Source organism: Glarea lozoyensis (assembly GCF_000409485.1).
Source record: "Glarea lozoyensis ATCC 20868 chromosome Unknown GLAREA3, whole genome shotgun sequence".
Taxonomy (NCBI): Eukaryota; Fungi; Ascomycota; class Leotiomycetes; order Helotiales; family Helotiaceae; genus Glarea; species Glarea lozoyensis.
Genome location: NW_007360998.1, coordinates 3,243,939 through 3,263,528, shown reverse-complemented (window position 1 = coordinate 3,263,528; position 19,590 = coordinate 3,243,939). Strand labels below are relative to the sequence as shown.

Genomic DNA, 19,590 nt, shown 5'->3' with positions numbered 1-19,590 from the left:
TCCAATTCTGGGAGTTGTAGCGATTTTGGTAATTTGTAGCGTCTTCATTGCGCGTGAAAAGTATCTTGCTCAGGATAGAACTATAAGAGACGCATTGAAGCTTTACAGGCGCTGCAGATCTAATGCTCACGATGCCAAAAAGGAAGAATTTCTTCTGCGAGCCCATATCAGAGTACGTCTCTTCTTTCTGCGAAGCCCCGAGGATTTGGTTCAATGGGCGAGACTCTCAGTGGTAGAGTTGTCAAAAAACACAGTTCTCGTTCACTTGTAGAGAAGTATGCCGATTGAGAAAAATTTGCCACAAAAAAACGGTTGTCCTCTGTGAGGGTCGAACTCACGACCTTCGGATTGCCAGATTGTTACCAAACTGATCATAAACAGAGCTTTATGAGACCGACGCTTTAACCAACTAAGCCAAGAAGACTGAACAGTTAATGCTGATTGGCTCAAAAAATGCTTAATATGCTTTATAAACTATTTTGTGCAGGGACCCACTTAAATCTTGGCGGCATGTTGAGGGACCAAAATGAAGTGGTGGATGGAGGACGCTAGAGTATGATTTCATGTATGTTTTTCGGTCTTTTTGCGATATTTCAAATTCTTTCTTCTACTCACTGATTCTTGGTATAACTTGGTGGGTAGGATACCCGCATAAGGGTGTAAGTCTGCTCTGCTCTGCTTCTTCCAAGAAGCTGGAATTACTTCGGGTAACTTTCCAGTGACAACAACAACAACATATGAGAGCTGTCTTTCTTAATTGATGTGTGTAAATAGATTTGTAGGCCTCGGCGATAGCAATCAATAATTTTTACTGGATTCTCAACCATAATATGTGTCCTGAATGGTAATTCTGTAAGGTTGGTAGCCCAGGCGTCGCTGCGGAAGCATACAACAACATCGCCTCGACACTTCTGGCCGTCCAACCACATCCCAAGCTTCCGAAACACCACGAAATAGCATACACATAGCTCCCAACACCAGCGCATGGCTTCGAAACAACGAGAAAACCTCCGCGATCGCGATTAACAGGCCATGTCCCGTAACGGGTACGGAGGTTACGGTGATTCTCCCTACACGAATGGGAATAGCAATGGGAACTCACTAGCCGCGCCGACTGGATACGATCTCCCAGCGGAAGACGATGATTATGATCCATATGGTACGAATTACGAGGAGAGATTCAGTACCCCCCCAGTCCCAACAGCTACACCTCCAGCGTCGCGCTCAGCAGGATACGGTCGGCCGCAGAGAGGAGTAGAGAGTAGCGCGGAGAAGCAGATTGGGGAAGCCCTCGAACATATAAAGGATGCGTGGCCTGCAATGTGCCAGAGCGAGTGTGTGCCGGTTCACATAGCTTTGCAATTGCTGGATACAAGTTCTGTTGGAAGAGCGCATGAATACAGGGAATTTGAACGGACGCGCAATTACCTCCAGGACTCTCTGAAAGCAATTGTTCATGAACATCACCAAGGTTTCAACAGCTCGATCGGAACATTTCACAAAATTCAATCGAGTATACAAGCGTCGCAAAAACGAGTACGATCTCTCAAGGAATCCTTGGTACAATCCAAAGCCAGTCTTGCGACGGCGGACCCTGAGTTGCGCAAGTTAGCGGCTGCATCCAATAGCTATGATGGGCTACTACACACACTCTCCGAGATAGAAGACCTACGACTTGTACCTGACCAACTGGAAGCACGAATATCGGAAAAGCGGTTCCTTACGGCGGTGGATATACTGCAGACTGCGCTGAGGCGCATAAGAGTGCCTGCGCTGGACGAAATCGGGGCTTTGAGCGAGCTAAAGAGTTACCTTACCAACCAGGAAACGGCGCTGACCGACATTCTGATTGAGGAATTACATGATCATTTATACCTGAAATCTCCATATTGTCAGGAAAGATGGCAAACGCTTGCGAAGGACCAGGGAGGGATTGGAAAGGCGCAATTGGACGCGAAGGTTCCATTTCGACCATTTTACCAGATACTTGATGCGATCGACTTCGAAAATCCTATGGTAGAGGAGCCATCGAGGAATTCTGAAGCGGATACATTCTACTATATTGCTTTACTAGTCGAAGCTCTTAATAAGCTTGGTCGACTTGAATCTGCAGTCAACACGATTAAGCAGCGACTTCCTGTAGAGCTATTTGGAATCGTTAATGAGACAAATACAGAAGTCGATCAGAAACATCCCAGCTCACTTAGGGGCGGTATATCCAAAGCTCACGGTAACCAGACGTTTGGGGGGAGAGAAAACAGCATACGAGCCGATGTCATTTATGATCTTTTATGGACGCTGTATGCAAAGTTCGAAGCAATTGCAGAAAGCCATCGTGTTTTCCACGATGCTGTGAAGGCAGTGGTCCGTCGAGAAGGGGCGAGCAACCCATCTGTTTTGTTAGGGGGATTCCGTGAGCTGTGGAACTTGTATCAAAACGAGATTCGATCTTTACTGCATAATTATGTTACCACAGATGCGGATGTTTACCAATTCGATTCTGCACCAAAACCAGGGACACTTAAGCAGAGTACGAAACGAGAACAGCTGTTCCAGTTCTCAGACGCCGATTCTAAATCCATTGCAATGACAACAGAATACCAGGATCTGGAAGGTATCATTCGAGCGGCGGTTCCTGGGTTGATGTCAAAACAAGGCGATGGAAAGAAACCAAATGTGAGAAATGATGGCATGGATGCCCGTAATCGCTCTCGTGGGGGAATGGGCAACTTTGGAGCGGATGGCAAACCTGGAGGGATCGGTGTCCACAAGTCTCTGGTAGAGCCAAGTGTGTTCAACATGAGCTTATTATTACCACCGACTCTGGGCTTCCTCCAGCGCTTGAAGAATATAGTTCCACCTGGTTCAGACCTTGTTACGAGTACATTAACATCTTTTCTCGACAACTTTCTCGTTAACGTCTTTCTGCCTCAGTTGGATGAGACGCTGGGAAAACTCAGCGACTCGGTGTTTGAGGAAACAGACTCATTTCAGCAAGACAGTCAGTGGGCAAATGTTGCAAGGAGGCCGATATTTAAAGGAACATCGGCGTTCTTTGCTCTCATTACTGCATTCTGTAAGATGCTTGACACAATTCCTCATGACCAAGCTCTCAGTCAGCTCATTATTACCCAAATGATGAGATATTATGATAGATGTTGCGATTGGTTCAAGTCATTGGTTTCTCGGGTCGAAGGCTCGGATGGGACTACGCTGAAGCTCTCAGCTCTACTTGCGACTGGACCTGGAGAAATTCATGACACTATGAAGAAACTATGGACATCGGAGGGAGATGATCAACACCAGCTTGAAAAAGAAACAGGCTTGCTCATTCTACAAACGAACGAAAACCCCATGAGATTGGATGATATCATCTTGGATCGAGAAACCATATCCTCCTTGTGTGTATTGTATACCAGCATGAAGTGGCTGTCTATCAAGGTAGATCAGCTCCGTCACATAACCCGCAACGACACAGATTCGTCTCGAGCATCGTCGCAAAAACCGTCTAACAAACGCTGGACTCTCCTCAATGATCCTTCAATGATCCAAGATGATTCTACTCCGGTCTACCTTCCAATGACCCAGGAAACCGTAGTGTAAGTTCAATACCCATTTCTACCATGACTCTTCACTAACTTGTTAGCGCATTTGACTCCATCGTCTCATCATACCAGGAACTCGCTGGAACGGTACTATTGACCCTCCACATGGAAATCCGCTGCCAGATCATCCACGCCCTAACAATCGCCCTATCCCCCGAATCCGCCCCCTACCTCCTCGAACAAGTCGTCAGCGACCCGGACCCCAAAATCCTAAGTCTTAACGCCGACCTCGCCGCCTACGAAGAAACCGTCGTCAAATTCCTCCGCGACAAGGAAATCGCATTCATCCGCACCGGTCTCGGCCTCCTCATCGACAGTTTCCTCGTCACCAACGCCGGCAACGTGCGAGCCATGAACAGTCGCGGCTGCGAACGCATGCAGCTCAACATCCTCGTGCTCCAGCAGAACCTCAAAAACATCGAGGCGGACGTGAGTCTCGCGCGCGCGGCCCGCTTCTTCGATCTCTTCACTGAAGGCCCCGACGCTGTGATTCAACAAGCGCAGGCTGGGAAGGAGGAGGGAGGCAAGGAGCTGTTTAGTTATGATGAGCTGAAGACGCTCGTGGAACTTTGCTATAGCGAGAAGATCTCGAGTCCCGAGCGCGGGATCAGTACGGGGGCGAAGCGTGGGATGGGGGATCATTTGTTGCAGTTGAGTGAGCATATGTGGCAGAGTTAGTGAGAGTGGTCGATACGAGATTCGTATTAGAGGTCATCAGGGTTGGGCGTGGCGTTTGGGTGTGGATGAGCTTGATAGCTTTGTTTGTATTAAAAATATCTATGATACGCTGTTAAAATTCCCCCATCCTCTCCATTTCGTATAAGTCTCCCCCGCAGATACGCTGTCGCCACCTGCAAAGTCGATCTCGCACTCCCATTGAAGAAGGTTAATAGTCTAATGTACCGTTAGATTCTTATGTGTGGTTTTGAGCTGTTGGTGTTGCGGACAGGTGGCGAATATCAAGCAACACCACATTGTGGCGCACTCAGGATCTACGACCGGGGGCGTATTGGTTGGATTTGGATTGTCTCAATTGTGAGGTTTAAATCTCCGAGATGGAATCTATTTTGGGATGGAGCCACGTGAGATGGGCGTTGACATTTTGCAAGCGCCTGGGACAGGAAAAAATGTACTTGAGTACCTTATGTAGGTTAGATGCTGAGGTATTCATGGTTTGATTATTGGTGGTGAGTTAGTTCTCGAGAAACGCATGATGTTGTTTGCGCTCGGGAGCATGCAGATGTTGGTGTTGTACCTGAAACAGGGTGGGAGATTAGATACGTAGAGGATCAATTGGGTTTTTGAGGTTTTGCCTGAATGATGGGTTATTAGGTTATTAGAGTTCTGGGAGAGGGAGATTTGTTTCGATGCACGGGGGGAGGCTCGAGGTTGGGGGATAGGGGGTGTTTCTTTGCTGAGGAAGGTTGTTTGGAAGGTTGTTTCTTGGACATAGGATTGTGTTTCTCGGTCGAGGCTGCGCTGCGCCTTGGTTGGATTGTTTCTCTGGTATCTTTGTGATGTTTCATCCAGAATGTTTCGATTTCCTGTGATGCGTTTTGGATGGGTGAGAGTTACCATACTTTGCAGTGTAAGATGCGTCTTCTTTTGTCATTGACGTCGTCGGCTGCCCCTGTCGGATCGTCTGAAAAATATCCAACTCGGTCCTCCTCAACCACGACGTCACCGCTCTTTCGCTGATACCACGGATACTCACTCATGCTCATACCGAGATTTGCTGCTTGGGCGTTATAGTCGTTGCGGTGCTTCAGCTAAAGACATTTGCGGCTTGAGCTGATGACAGCTTTACTTCGTGAAGGCCGAGCTAGAGCTGACAGTTCGGGTCGTGTTTGACAGTAGCTAAAGAGGTCAAAAATGCCGTAGTTGATCCAAGATAACAAGCATTTCCCTCGCGTCGAGTACGCCGTATTCTCGTAAATACCACTTTTGCCTCCGCAACACCTTCCAAAACTTATCCTCCGTCATATTCACAAGGAGCTAAGCGTTTGTCGGTCGTCTAATAATAAAAGCAACAAAACCTTGTTTGCGCTGTCACGGCATTTTCGCGGTAGACCAAGGTCAAAACAGGAGAGTCCGCGCGGCCAATCAACTCCCCGGTAACCGCTCATCCCAAAAAGCGAGAGGAAGGAGGGAGCGATTCAAGGAGCTCCTTGGCGACTTGCAACCAACGCGACTTCAACCACTTACGCTCTTTTTCAACAACCCTTCACGACCTCGACAAACACTCGCAGACTCCGAATCCGACTCGACAATACTGGCCAACACGGCTCGATCACGATAACACCATTTCTCAACTGTCTACCGTTACTGCACAATCGCCAGACATGGCGTCGTAAGTACCCCCTTTTGGTTCTATCTCATTGCGCATCGGCGGCACTCGATGTCAATCCCTATCATTTACCTGGGATCTGGAAGAGCATCGCTAACAGTTATTCTGCAATAGTTTAGGCTCTGCTTTCAAGTCGTTCTGGCATACGATGACCAGTTATGACAGACGTAGGTTGTTTGTTGTTCTTTGCCAGACGGCACTAACGAAATAAACAGATTCTTCCTACGACTCCCCATACCAAACCGGACAACACGTACCCCTTCCACAGAGTCGACACCAGGCTCTTACTTCTGTCGCTACGACCGCCTCGGAATCCCGTGCCGATATCAATTCTCCATACTTTGAAGATGGGGCTGGGAGGATGTCAACATCGGCTCTGAATGGCGGCGGTTACCCAAATTCACCAGGGATAATGCCACAGAGTCCGGGCCCGACACCATACTCTCCTGGAATGAGATCACAGACGGCTTTACACAGAACGAACACAAACGAAAATTTCGAAAACGTCACACCAGGCGAGATTCAACTACAGGCGTTTCAAGAAGGATTACCACCACCACCACCAGTGGGACACTCATGGAAACGAATCGATCGCTGGGCTGAAGACAACTACGAGGAGTTGTTTGACCAATTGTGCGAAGGGTGCACAAATAATGACCTAAACGAATTAGAACATCAATTAGACTGCTCGCTTCCCATGGAGGTCCGAGAGTCCCTGCAGATCCACGACGGACAAGAGAGAGGCGGTATGCCGACGGGAATTATTTTTGGGTGCATGTTATTGGACTGCGAAGAGATGGTACAAGAGTGGGAAAATTGGAAGAAGGTGAATGCCGAGTACCTCAACCAGCCAGTTAATTATAAGCCCGCGATCCCAGTCAAGGCACTTGGTGGAAGCTCCTCGTCCACATCGAGGGCCCCATCTAACCAGCCAGGAAATCCACATTGGAGACAGGAACTCCTCGCCCGGCAGGATTCCCAGCCTCCAAATGCTATCCAAAAGGTGTATGCTCATCCCGCATGGATTCCAATGGTCCGCGATTGGGGAGGAAATAATCTGGCAATCGACCTTGCACCAGGTCCAGCGGGAAAATGGGGTCAAGTAATTCTTTTCGGTCGTGATTACGACTGCAAGTATGTAGTTGCGAGATCTTGGTCCGCCTTCTTGGCCACTGTGGCAGATGACCTCAACAGCGGTAAAGCTTGGGTGGATGAGGAGACCAATGATCTGAAGTTGAGGGAGTTCAGAACGAGCAAGGTCGAGCCTGGATATTTGGACATCTTAAGATGGAGGATGGACCAGAAGTATGGTCGGAGACAAAGCAGACGTCGTTCCACTGGACCAAATGGAACTGCTGGACCAGCCGGTTCCTCGCCTGGTGGATCGCCATATGCAAGCCCAACGGCCGAAGTTGGTGGAGAGCCTCGTGGACGATCAATGCAGAGGTTCAGCGGAGCTTCACCTGTACCAAGTCCAAACAGACCAAATTACGGAAAGTCGAGTCCGCTAGCCAGAGTGACAGAAGAGGGCTCAACACCTTCTAAGATCCAGACTGTTAATATGCCAATCGAGAAACTCGTCGAAGTCGAAACACCTCGGCCAAGTGAAGACACCAAGGCGAAGACTTTGGACACTGCGCTAGAATCTGTTTCTTTGGAAGACAACAAGGAAAACTCCAACGCTGGTGATGCCAATACTACCAGCCTCGGACTCGCCAACGGCACTGCGAAGAAGGCCACGGTCGAGGATGATACTACGATGAAGACGATCGAAATATAAGAGTGCTTTCCTGATTTACTTGAATTGCTGCATTCAGCAACATGGAATAAAGGCGTTAACGGCGCACACATCGAGGAAGTCGTCACCAGAGATCCTCGCATAATGAAGTATTCAAAGCAATCGCAATGGGCGGGATATTTCTTTTGGTTTATTTAGCCTTTTCTCGAGAAATCTGCCAGTGGAATGAGTAACGAGCGAATCTCATCTGAGACTAGATGTGATGAGGGACGTAATTGAGTTTGTTCATGACGCACATATACAATGGGGATAGGATGCAGGGACTCTTCTAATATGGTTCCAAAGACGAAATCACCCGAATTTTCTTCTTGTTTCTTGACGCCTCTCTTCGTTTCGAGACGCCGCAGGTTAGGCATGCGCAGAGCGGGTTCTTTTGCAGTTGTTGTTTTCCTTTTCTCGATCATCTGGTTGGTTTGCCTGATCAGGGACCTACAGATTGTACAATTGATATGGAATTGAGTGGGGGTTTGATCCGATGATGAGTGGGAGTGGGGTCTGGATGATGTTGTATGAGAGGAGCGAGCGAGTGATTTGTTTCTTGAGATTGAGCGGATGTGAAATTGAGAAGAGGATATAGAAGAGCGTGTGGAACGGAATTGAGCGAGATGGCAAGTGAAGGGGCACTTTGTATGTACATTGATGAGAGAAAGCAATGATTGAAAAGATAAGGTTTTGTGAGATGAGCTGCCTGTAATTGTGAGGATTGTGAATTTGGTTTTTATGTTTATGGTTAGTGATGCTGGTTGATTTTGAGGGTTCGGGTGCGGAGTTGTGGTTTCGAAGAGGAGTGTGTATATTGTCCTTAGTATTAGAAACACGAGATACTGTAAAGATTCAGTTTGAGCCTTCTCTGTATTCACTCCTTGAGGTGTTATTCACGAATGTCACCGTTTCACTACAACACGATCCAATATTCTGATGCGGATTGAGCTGTTTCCAGGTTATTAATAATGTGGTATAACTCTTGGTACAAGCAAATATGTGATCAGGACAAGACTCTCATGTCGAAACTCAGGTCCGTCAAACCCTTAGATATCATTACTCGAAAGAAAGATTTGCATGTAGAATACGAGACGTCGTTCTAGATCTAGATTAAATCATCTCGTATCGCCCTACCAAATCCGTATCCCGTATCGAAGTGTATCACGTGGGATTATTCACTAGCGCGCTCTTGAGCCGCGCAAGCTGATCGAGGAGCTCGAGCTCGGGGCTAGTGGACCTTGGAACTACAACCTGGGAACTACAACAACCTACGACTTTGCGACGACGAACTTTACGAATACAGTCTGATAAGATTTAGCTTGCGAAGAGGATATTCGAATAACAAGAGAATATAAGGAATTGTAAAAGGGAAAGAGAATACTGGGAAGATGTCGGAAGAACGTCTTTGGAAGTTTCGAAAGCCGGAATGGATGAATAGTAGTATGGCTAGAAGTGCGGGGGTTTATGCCGCGGGCGCGCTGGTATGTTTTATTTGCTTCTTTGGGTTGGAGGTTGGAGAGAGAGTGGGAAGAGGGGAGAGAGCGCTGGAGGTGAGGAGGGGTTTGAAAGAGGATGGGCAAGGACTGGAGGGAGCGGATGTGGTCGTGATGGGTTAGGTTGGGGACAGAGACAGCTTTATGAGCATCTTTATCATGGGCGCAGACAAAACTACAAGAGATACGCGAACACAAGTACACAGCTAACTCCCCCACAGTTCTCCCTCTCCTTCTTCACCCTCCTCGACGCAGCCGTCTTCTCCCACTCGGCCCTCAACGGCAGCGACGTCCACATAACCTTCATCGACTGGCTCCCCCTCATCTTCTCCTCCCTCGGCATGCTCATCATCAACTCGATCGAGAAAACGCGTCTCTCCGCCGATTCCTTCTCCTACTCCGGCTCCGGCGTCGCTTGGAAAGCGCGCGTGGTGCTGTTCCTAGGCTTTGCGTCCCTGGCTGGGGGAATGGCTGGCGGTGTTACGGTGCTAGTGCTGAAGTATGTGGTTACGGAGACGGTGTGGCCGACGCTGTATATGGGCGTGGCTAATGTGTTGGCGAATGGGTTGGTTATGTTGAGGTGAGTTTGATACAGAGGGGAAAGGGGAAGTGAATGCTAATTGGTGCGTTATAGTTCGGTTGTGCTGTGGATTAGCCAGAATATGGAGGATGAGTATGCTTATAATTTGGCTCTATGAGCTAGATGTGAGGTCTTCAAGCTGGGACGAGGTTTGGTTTGGGAAAGAAAGCCAGAATGAAGCACTTACCTAGGACCGGGATGGGAATTTGCTGGGCATGCGTTGGATCGTGGTGGGCATTTGTTATATTTAGTACAAGTAGCGATATGATATGATTACTGGAGCTTGTGCACTGCAATTGGGCTGGGTTACTTTGAGACAGCTCCCTCTTCAGCGTTAATACCCAAGTAAAAGCTTTCACTTGACCAAAACGGCAACATTTGTTCCAAGAAAAAAGAGTCCTGACCGCATACTACTGAAGGAATGTATCTTTTCTAATTGATAGTTTTTCATGTTGCCTACCTAAGTACAGGAAAGCTAACCGTCATTGTACCCACCGGAGACCGGCATTTGCTCCGACGGACCCTGAAGCTTAAGTCGCGTCCCACCAAAGAACTTTATAGATGCGTTTCCGACCACGTATTTCTCCCCAAACCCTTTCCAATTAAATTTCCATACAATCATTCTTTCAAACAGCTTACGCAGCACATGGCGAACCCATCCCAGTTTCCTTTCCAACCTAATCTCCTTCCATAATCCCCTCCGACCCGAGGCGCAAAATCAAAAGTTAAGCTTCAATTCAAGGAGGGGGAACATCATGGCTACACCCAACTTCCCCAAACCCGCGCCGGGATCTCAAAATTCCAATACCATAGCAGCGCAATACGCGAGGGCGAAGGCGCTGAAAGACGCAGAGGGGAAACCGAAAACCGCGCCTGCTGCGTCGGCGAAACAGCAGAAGAGCACGGCGGAGCGGTTGAATGAGGTTAAGAAGGAGAGGTTCATGAGCGAGTGGTGGTGGGTGTTAGGGGCTTTTGTGTGGTTTCTGTGAGTCAATTTGTTTTGAGAAAGCTTAAGGGTAGGACTGATGTGGGATAGGTTTATTCATGTTACTGGTCTTTATTACTTTACGAAAGGCTTCCTCCTTACACGGCTTGTTCTTGAGGAACACTCTGCGTGTGCGGTGCCGCCGATTGCTCCTATCACGAGCTTTAAGGGCATTGGGACGGTTGAAGCGGGGTGTTGGCATCCTAAGACTTTTGATAAAGCGGTCGTGGTTATTATTGATGCTTTACGCTACGATTTTACTATCCCTTTCACAAACCAAAGTGAAGCGCAGGCTTACCATAATTCCCTGCCGATTTTATACGATACTGCAATTTCGCAGCCGCAAAATGCGTTTCTCTTGCCATTCATTGCGGATCCGCCGACGACGACTTTACAGAGGTTGAAAGGGTTGACTACGGGGACTCTGCCGACGTTCATTGATGCCGGTTCGAACTTCGCGGGCGAAGCTATTGAGGAGGATAATTTACTTATGCGCTTGAAGGAGGAGGGGAAGAGAATGGTACATCTTGGGGATGATACGTGGACTGCGCTTTTCCCTGGATATTTCGAGGAGGGGATCAGTAAAGCGTATCCGAGTCTGAATGTGTATGATCTTCATACGTTGGATAATGGGGTGTTGGAACATATCATGCCGTTACTACGGGAGAAAGAGAAGAAGGAGCAGTGGGATGTTATGTTTGCGCATTTCCTGGGTGTGGATCATGCTGGCCATCGGTATGGACCGAATCATCCTGCTATGACTGCGAAATTGCAGCAGATGAATACGGTGGTGGGGGATTTGATCGATTCGGTGGATGATGATACGTTGTTGGTTATTATGGGCGATCATGGGATGGATAGTAAGGGTGATCATGGCGGGGAAAGTGATGATGAGGTGCAAGCTGCGTTGTGGATGTATTCGAAGAAGGGGATATTTGGTCGCACTGATCCTGCGTTTGTCACGCCTCCTGCTACGGCTAAGATCCGACCGGTTCAGCAGATTGATTTACTTCCGACGTTGTCTTTGTTGCTTGGATTACCTATCCCGTTTAATAATCTGGGGAAACCTATAGAAGAGGCGTTCGCAGGCAAGAATGGCAATGATAGGGGTAACCTTGCTGCGGTGACAAGAATGGCTGCGGCGGGGATTAAGAGATATCAAGCTGCTTATTACGCTGCTCGTGGCATTGAAACGAGTACTGCTGAAGGCTCTCCTCATGATCTTTGGGAGACTGCGGAGAAGACGCTTGTCAAGGGCGGTGTCAAGGACAAGATGTTCAGAGATCCGTATCTTGCGTTCTCTGCCTATCAAGAGGAGACTTTGAGGATATGTCGAGATCTATGGGCTCGTTTTGACGTTCCCAGTATGATATTGGGGGTTGGTATACTTGCAGCAGGCGTGCTGTCATTGATGCTTTACGCGAATACGAATTCAGACGATGAGGATAGTATTGAGGATCTTGAGCTTGAGCGTGCGGAGCAACAGATGGAACTTGAGGTTTTCGCTAAAGGTGCTGAACCTGTGGAAGCTGAGACTACGAGTCGAGATATGGTTCGGACTGCTGCTATTGGCACTGCATTGGGTGTTGCAACCGGACCAATTTTCCGCATTTTAATGGGAGGGGATTCATTGCTTAACTTTGGTTTGGCTCCTGGTGCGATTGGTGGTCTTATCGGTGTGCTGGGTCAAGAAGGGAAGGGGAGAATGAAAGTCACGAATCCTTTTCCAAAGACCTTTTGGGGCTGGCTGGCGGCTACTTTTACGATTAGTCAGTCGATTGGCTTTGCGTCGAATTCGTATACTATTTGGGAAGACTCCATTCTGTTGTTCTTTCTTACTACGTTTGGGGTTGCTGCTGCGGTGAAGTCTTTAAGACTTGAGAAGATTGCTGATAGGACTTTGGGTGTTTATCACTCTGGTGCGTTTATCGCTCTGGGATGGTTGGCGTCGTTCTCGAAACTTTGTAGGGAGGAGCAGATGCCATATTGTCGTTCGACATATTATGCCACAGCGAATTCGTCAACATCAGCGCCATGGCAGCTTCTCATTCCATTTGTTCTTGCTGGGTTCTTACCTTCTATTATCAAGTCTTACTACGCAGGGAGTCGATCATACGAAGGCTTTGCACCAGTATGGATTGGTTGGGTATTCAGAGGTGGTCTCGTCTTGAGCGCTATCTTCTGGACACTGGACGCTGCTGATGATGCCGAATGGTTCCCCAACCTACCCAGCGGACTCTTAAAGAACATCCGCGTTCCAATCGCTCAAACCATCCTAGCCATCGCCCTTGGCGCGGGCACAACAGCCTTCATCTACGCGCCTCCCTGTGTCTCAATCACTACCATCCCCGGCGCCTCCACCTCCGCATCCCAACCCGTCCCAGCCAAAGCCACCGTGACCATCCTCGGTTTCGCCAACGTCCACGGAACCCGCTACCTCCTCCTCGTCCTGAACATCCTCCTCACGCTCCTCCTTGTCCAAAAACCCATGGGCTTTGGCGCCCTCTCCCTCATGACCTGGCAATCGCTCTCCCTCCTCGAACTCCTCGATCTCACCTCCCTCACCACCTCCCCCATCGGCCCCATAACCCTCGCCCTCCTCTCCTCCTTCCACTTCTTCAAGACCGGCCACCAAGCAACCCTCGCCTCCATCCAGTGGGAATCCGCCTTCATCCCCCTCCACTCCATCCTCTACCCCTACTCCCCCATCCTCGTCGCGCTCAACAGCTACGGCGCGCAGATCCTAGGCGTCGTCTTCCTCCCTCTCATCATACTATGGAAGCAAAAACCCAAGAAACGCGGCATCCTGCGGAGTCTGATCGCGGCGCTCGCGTGGCATGTCGCGTATTTCGCTACGATCAGTCTGGCGACGACGATGTGGGCGGGACATCTGAGACGCCATCTCATGCTCTATCGCATCTTCTGCCCGAAGTTCATGAGTGCCGCGGCGGCGCTGGTGCTTGTTGATCTCTTCGGGATCGCGGTTGCGTTGACGGGTGTGCGGTGGAATTCTGGGAGTGTGGGGGAGATTTTTGGGTGGGGGTGAGCTGGGAATGGGGAAACAAGGGGTGGAATGTTGTGATGGGGGATTTTGTGGTATATAGGTGTTGTGGATGGGTTGTGTAAAAAAAAATTTATGGGGTTTTATATGGTTGGAATGTTGTGTTGTAGATTATGTAGGAAGAGACATTTATATGGATACCTTTCAATACATCGGACACTTGATGCAATATATGTCGTTTCATTAACTTCTTTGTAAGTCTCTTTAGTCCGTAAATTACTCTCTCGTTAAACTATGTTTTAGATTTCTTATCATTGAATCGATCCTTCTCACATATGTTAGTCAAGTACAGCCCTTCTCACATCCTAATATCGCCTTGACTTACACCCTCCCGCGACCCATCTATACAAGTAGGAATGTACCCCAAATCTTGCTTCAAAGTTTTACGCAATTGGCCTAGTTTGGGAATGTAATCTTTTACTCAAATACTGTAATTATTGCAGTTGTATAACTTTAGTGGTTCTAATATCATTTAGTACTTTTTTTTACGGTATATCTAGAAAAGGAACTCCAAGAGCGGCTAAAGGATGAGGAATAGTTGGAATCAGTAACGCTTCTAATAGCTAATAATACATCGTACACCCTCTCACCCCGTCGCCCTCGAGGTTAAGAAGGTCGTTAGCGAGTACTAACATAGTATCAATATAGGCCCGTGTCAGGCTTGTAAGCCCAGTGCACGTTGTTTTTAGTACTGTTAGCTATTGTCGGGCTTATCGGTCTTGTAGAAGAGAGATTGTAGATTGTTAAGTGATTCTCGTGTGCACTTAATTGCGCCCTATTTCCAACTTATTTCTAACTTGGATTAAGTTGTGGATTAAGTTGGAATGCAACTTAAGTTGGCTCAAGCTAGGATTGGCGTTTGAAGTTTGTGCTGGATACGGGAATTTACTGGGTTCATGTGATTGCAATTTATTTGTTGTCGAGTTTTAAAGAAGAACTCGTTTCTACGACTGACACTGCTGGCTTTGACATGGGAAAGGGTTAATGATTGCATGCCTTGAGGTTTATGGGGAAGAATGTTAGTCGGATTGTTCGATGTAGCATACATTGGTTGAGCTTATGTGGCTTGAGCGTTGTACTTATAAATGTTTGAATTTTGATACTTGTTACACTAATATTTGCATCCCCTGCTTTTTAGATTTGCCAATACATTATCAAGTGGAAAGAAATGCACGACTCGGTAGAAATCATACACAAAATCCACGACATCTCCTTCCTCGCAATTACCTCTTCCATTCAACTTCCTGATTTTACCTCTTTTCTATGTTCGAATCTAGAAGTGACAAAAGTTATTCATCCATGCAGCTGTTGTGTTTCTGTTGAGTTATAGTCATGCATGTTTATTTGATTTTTACACTTCATGAGACAACTGAAGATACGGATGTGCCCTGCCCTACGAATTTGATGTGATAGAGCTATATGGCAGTAAGATAATCACGCAATCTTGTTCATGACCTCGTATGAGGGCTCAAACAGAAGATTCCTTAATGGCTACAAGAGAATCGAGATCAACATCCCAAATCTCCCTCCTCCAGCCTCATACCACAACCCTTCTATCCCCTCACAAAACCCCTAAACAACAACTAAACCCTCCCTCCTTACTACTCCCTGCCGTACCACCTTAATAAACGCACTTCTCAGTCAGCAAATTCCCATTTGTTCCCTCCGTAGCACAAAACATCTGTGACTCTTCACCCACGGATGTAACTTGCGCGCCAATAAAAGCGAAAAATACCGACGATCTCGATCTTGCAAGTTTGAAGATATTAAGACGGAAGACATGTCATTTCAGTATTAATATCCGCGAAAGACGTTACGTACGATATGTAACGTGGGATATAAGCCAAGATGATAGAACTCGATGCGTCGTTTGATAGCACGAATATGAAGCCGGATTTGCGCGTACGAATATAAGTTAGGTGTTTTAGAGAGCGAAATGTGAGGCGATTTAAATATCCCAAGTAAGCAAACTGATGTCCAAGTACGACGAGCAAAAGCAAGAGATGAGCTGATACGGGAGATGACATGCATAAAGATCTACAGCAAGACCGTCGAGTTCAGCAGCATGCAACGGGTAGAAATGGGCTTCGTACACACACATATCTTAGCTACAGATCAGCTAACCATATTGACGCCAATATGTCGCTTATCACGATCAACGCAGGAATAATCTCCATCCCGAAGCAGCGACATCATTCCAGCCCGCCACAAGCGACACAACACCATCTAGAGTAACGAACAAACTCACCACGACATACCAGGCACCGAGAGTCCGCATCATTTGCCTAACATGAGGAGCAGAGCATACCGCATCTTGACTTCTGAACCCGCGGTCTCCTCAGCGTTGAAACTCCAGAACAGCGTAGGAAAAAGCAAGATCACGGCTTTCCGTGCATCTTCAAGATATTTTGCCTAACACGGCTATTCCCTGCCCCGAACCGAACTGACAGTACCCGAAAAGCATGTGTTCGGGAACTGCGTATTGGTTGGTCGGGCAAAAGGAGGGTCCGGTGTGTGTGTCTGAGAAGAAGGGGTGTGCTGCATCTGGGTCAGTGTGAGGCTCAGCTATGATACATGATGCGAACGTGGCCTCGCGAATCGCGGGTTTCGTGAAATAACAATATGGCAAGGCTGGTGGTGTGATGGGTGGTGATATATAAGGATGTTCCGGAGGCCGAGGGGTTTGTATTCTCTCTTTGATACTCTTCTGTTTTCTTAGATAACTAGAGCAGCACGAACTTGACTGCGAGCACTATGTCTTTACCTATGGAGTGGCAGACGACTACTCATCCCAACGCTTACGATATCGAGAGATCAGCAGTTATCACGGTACTGATCCCGAACCTTCTCGAAAACATCGTGGGTAAATGGCTTTGGGATACTTTTGGGGAAACAGCATTCTATGAGGTTTGTCGAAGGCATTTTTCCTTTGCGATAAGAGTTCAGCAACTGATGTCATTTGTGTATAGGCAGATAATGACCGGGGCGCCGGTTATTGGAAGGTAACCGCGCCTAGAAGGATAACCGACGTGAGTGAGACATGGGTGTTGTGATTACGGGCTGTGATGCTGACCACCCTGCCGACAGATTGAGCAACAGAAACTGAGAGACAAGCCGACGAGAAGACGGCGATCCTCTGCGCGATGATTTGAGCTCTTGTTCTCACGAGCAAACGACGGTTGGAGCATGAAGTTGTACTGGTTTTAGCATATTGCTTGGCATATTTATGGGAGTTATCATGATTCATGTGCTCGGGTTACATATGACATGATGGAGTACAGCATACGAAGAACTGAACTACGGGATTTTTAGCATATCGAGTAATTTGTTGTTATATGGAAGGGGGATTGAAACCTGCTTTGACTTGGAATCTTGTGATCACTGCATATCGGTTGTGTCTTGATGCCATCTTGGTCGATTCGGTCAGCCCTCCTGTGTAACATCATGAACACCGCCACCTAATTTACTGTCTGAACAAGTATCTAGATGGCCTGTTATTCAACGTAGATATGTGATAGAAAGGAACTTATAACGGGAATCAGCATGTTTGACATTAAATTCATGAATTCTGGCTGTAGCGTGCTGACAACCAAGAAACTTAGACCCTGCGTACAGTGCCCATCACCTATTAAAGCGGTATGTTAGCTCCGTTTGGGTAGGGTTGAATGTACACTGGTGGTGTACGCTCGGCCGGTTTAAATGACGGGCGGAATGTAATGCAGTGCGACGTGAAATAGCAAGCATTATAACCGAGTTCCTCGATGATTGAAGAAAAGCAATATTGAAAGTAGATATTGGTATAGAATTGTTTGAAAAAGCAAATTTAAGGTATTGTTCCGAACGCCATCGCTAAGATCAATTCGTAGAAACATGAGTGCTTTATGCACTGAAGGACGAGATATAATACTACCAATGCGTTAGAATGTGGGTGGGCACGAAAGTGGTAAGCTCACAGTCAAGACCGACTCATCAGTTCCGTCTTCGTAATTCGCAAGGTATACGTAAAGAATCAGGGCGTGGTCGTCCGCGAAACCTAAGACATTAGACAAGGCTCCAGCAACCAAATATCAAAACCTACAAGCAATTACGCGTCCGCCTAATCTGCCTACGCTGAGGACTTTGCCCCAGTCCCTGCCATCGATGCGTACCGTAGACCAGGCGTCGGGCCCTCTCTCTCTCAATAAGGTGCTTGGATGATCCTCGAGGCCTTCTCCGTCTGGATTGACTTGATTCGGATCAAGTAGTGGATTTGTCAAGCCGGTCCATACGCTCGATATGTTTAAAGCATCAGTAGAAATGCTAAGTCTCAAACTCCCATGCATATTCGCAGAAAGCTCCAGCTTTGGTATATTGTTCGCCCCTCCACTTCTGATTGCCCCCGTGCTGGTGGCCGATGCAAGCTTCGTAAATCGATCCGAGATAGCCTTCAGCTGGATGAGCGAGGGGAGAATTATGTGGGCGTCCGGCTCGCGGACTCGAGGCTCATGTATGCCCTCCACACTATCAGCAGTCAAAACCCTAACTGGAATGTCCTGCGTAACCACGGCTTCTCTTTCCCTTCCAGCATTGAGGTCCTGTTCCCTGAAAGCATTGTCTCCGAACGGATCCTGACTTGCGCCATTGAGAAAGCCATTCGCAGTATTGCCGCTGCTGATCGTATTCGTAATGATTGTCAACGAGAGAACAGGCACCCCATCTCTCTTTGTGAGGCGTATTGACGCGGATGACGCGTTGATTGCTGACTTTAGAGCGCGATGGAGGGGTGGAAGAGGGAGTTCGAGGTTGATGGCATTGTTTTCGGCATTGGATTGGATAGTGTAATCCTCGAAGATGGAGTCTATTGAAAGAGACCTTAAACAGCAGTTCAGCTTCTAGCAAGGAAATTCAAGAATTATACTTACGCCCACACTTGGGTTCCAGTTTCTGGTATTATGGTAAACCGTACATTGAGGTCATCAAGACGAACCCATGCTACCTTTCCCAATGAAGACAATGATGCAGTGAGTTCTGTTGAACGCGTTAAGAATGCCAGTAAGTCTGGAGAATGTCGACATACTGGAAAACGTCTGGATGTTCCTTATAGAAGTCTTGAACCGCATCTTTACAAGACTGTCATGGTTTACAAGTCAGCCAATGGTGGGGAGCAAGTATTGTTTTGTTATCGCCGACGCGTGCCACTAGCCCTCGGTAATTTCCCCAGATTTCCAACGACATCTCTTCATGGTCAACAGCTTCAAACGTTTTTACGGTGCAAGTCACTTGGTTCTCAGGTTTTGAATTACTTCAATGGATCTCAGAAATAAGGGTTTTGTGTTTTGCAAATTTTATTCTATTTTGTGCTAGCAAATTGGTATTACGCTGGTGTATCAAAGCAAATTCGTAGCCCCTCTGTCAAAATTACGTCCCTATCCACAATATTTCCCTTACTCCGGCCCAGAAGTTCAGAACGAATAAATCCAAAGCCAGAAGTACAGTCATAAAAGTGAGTGCTTTTTCTCCCATTCCTTATGAAAACTCCCTTCCCGTGCTCCCTCCATGTGCCCTTGAGGATTCAAGAAGCTTTTAATGCCCTCCAAGCACGCATATCATAATGAAAACTAATGTATTGAGAACAGAAGAAGTGAAAACCGAATAATTGAAACTTGAATAACTGAAAATAGAATCCGAACCAAACGTCTGCAGGTATCCTGATTTTATAATGTGAACAAATAGGAAGTCGTTGACAATGATTGTAGCAAT

General features: G+C 47.4%; 6 protein-coding genes across 6 annotated transcripts; 5 read left to right on the top strand and 1 right to left on the bottom strand.

Annotated features, from left to right (window-relative positions):
• Positions 1–1,032: 1,032 nt before the first annotated feature.
• GLAREA_01063 (uncharacterized protein) lies at positions 1,033–4,503 on the top strand (the record flags this gene model as incomplete). The annotated part of the gene is made up of 3 exons (XM_008085821.1): positions 1,033–3,599; positions 3,647–4,260; positions 4,499–4,503. 3 exons carry the CDS (start codon positions 1,033–1,035, stop codon positions 4,501–4,503), a joined length of 3,186 nt encoding a protein of 1,061 aa, XP_008084012.1.
• Positions 4,504–5,947: 1,444 nt separating this feature from the next.
• On the top strand, positions 5,948–7,732 carry GLAREA_01062 (uncharacterized protein; the record flags this gene model as incomplete). Its single annotated transcript, XM_008085820.1, has 3 exons — positions 5,948–5,955; positions 6,067–6,119; positions 6,168–7,732. The coding sequence occupies 3 exons, from the start codon at positions 5,948–5,950 to the stop codon at positions 7,730–7,732; spliced, it is 1,626 nt and encodes a 541-aa protein (XP_008084011.1).
• Positions 7,733–9,120: 1,388 nt separating this feature from the next.
• Positions 9,121–9,923, top strand: GLAREA_01061 (uncharacterized protein; the record flags this gene model as incomplete). Its single annotated transcript, XM_008085819.1, has 3 exons — positions 9,121–9,213; positions 9,447–9,805; positions 9,860–9,923. 3 exons carry the CDS (start codon positions 9,121–9,123, stop codon positions 9,921–9,923), a joined length of 516 nt encoding a protein of 171 aa, XP_008084010.1.
• Positions 9,924–10,560: 637 nt separating this feature from the next.
• On the top strand, positions 10,561–13,836 carry GLAREA_01060 (Alkaline phosphatase-like protein; the record flags this gene model as incomplete). The annotated part of the gene is made up of 2 exons (XM_008085818.1): positions 10,561–10,790; positions 10,842–13,836. 2 exons carry the CDS (start codon positions 10,561–10,563, stop codon positions 13,834–13,836), a joined length of 3,225 nt encoding a protein of 1,074 aa, XP_008084009.1.
• Positions 13,837–16,605: 2,769 nt separating this feature from the next.
• Positions 16,606–16,998, top strand: GLAREA_01059 (uncharacterized protein; the record flags this gene model as incomplete). The annotated part of the gene is made up of 3 exons (XM_008085817.1): positions 16,606–16,758; positions 16,821–16,880; positions 16,939–16,998. The coding sequence occupies 3 exons, from the start codon at positions 16,606–16,608 to the stop codon at positions 16,996–16,998; spliced, it is 273 nt and encodes a 90-aa protein (XP_008084008.1).
• Positions 16,999–17,730: 732 nt separating this feature from the next.
• Positions 17,731–18,950, bottom strand: GLAREA_01058 (uncharacterized protein; the record flags this gene model as incomplete). Its single annotated transcript, XM_008085816.1, has 5 exons — positions 17,731–17,757; positions 17,805–17,884; positions 17,930–18,702; positions 18,753–18,858; positions 18,908–18,950. 5 exons carry the CDS (start codon positions 18,948–18,950, stop codon positions 17,731–17,733), a joined length of 1,029 nt encoding a protein of 342 aa, XP_008084007.1.
• Between the last annotated feature and the right edge of the window lie 640 nt (positions 18,951–19,590).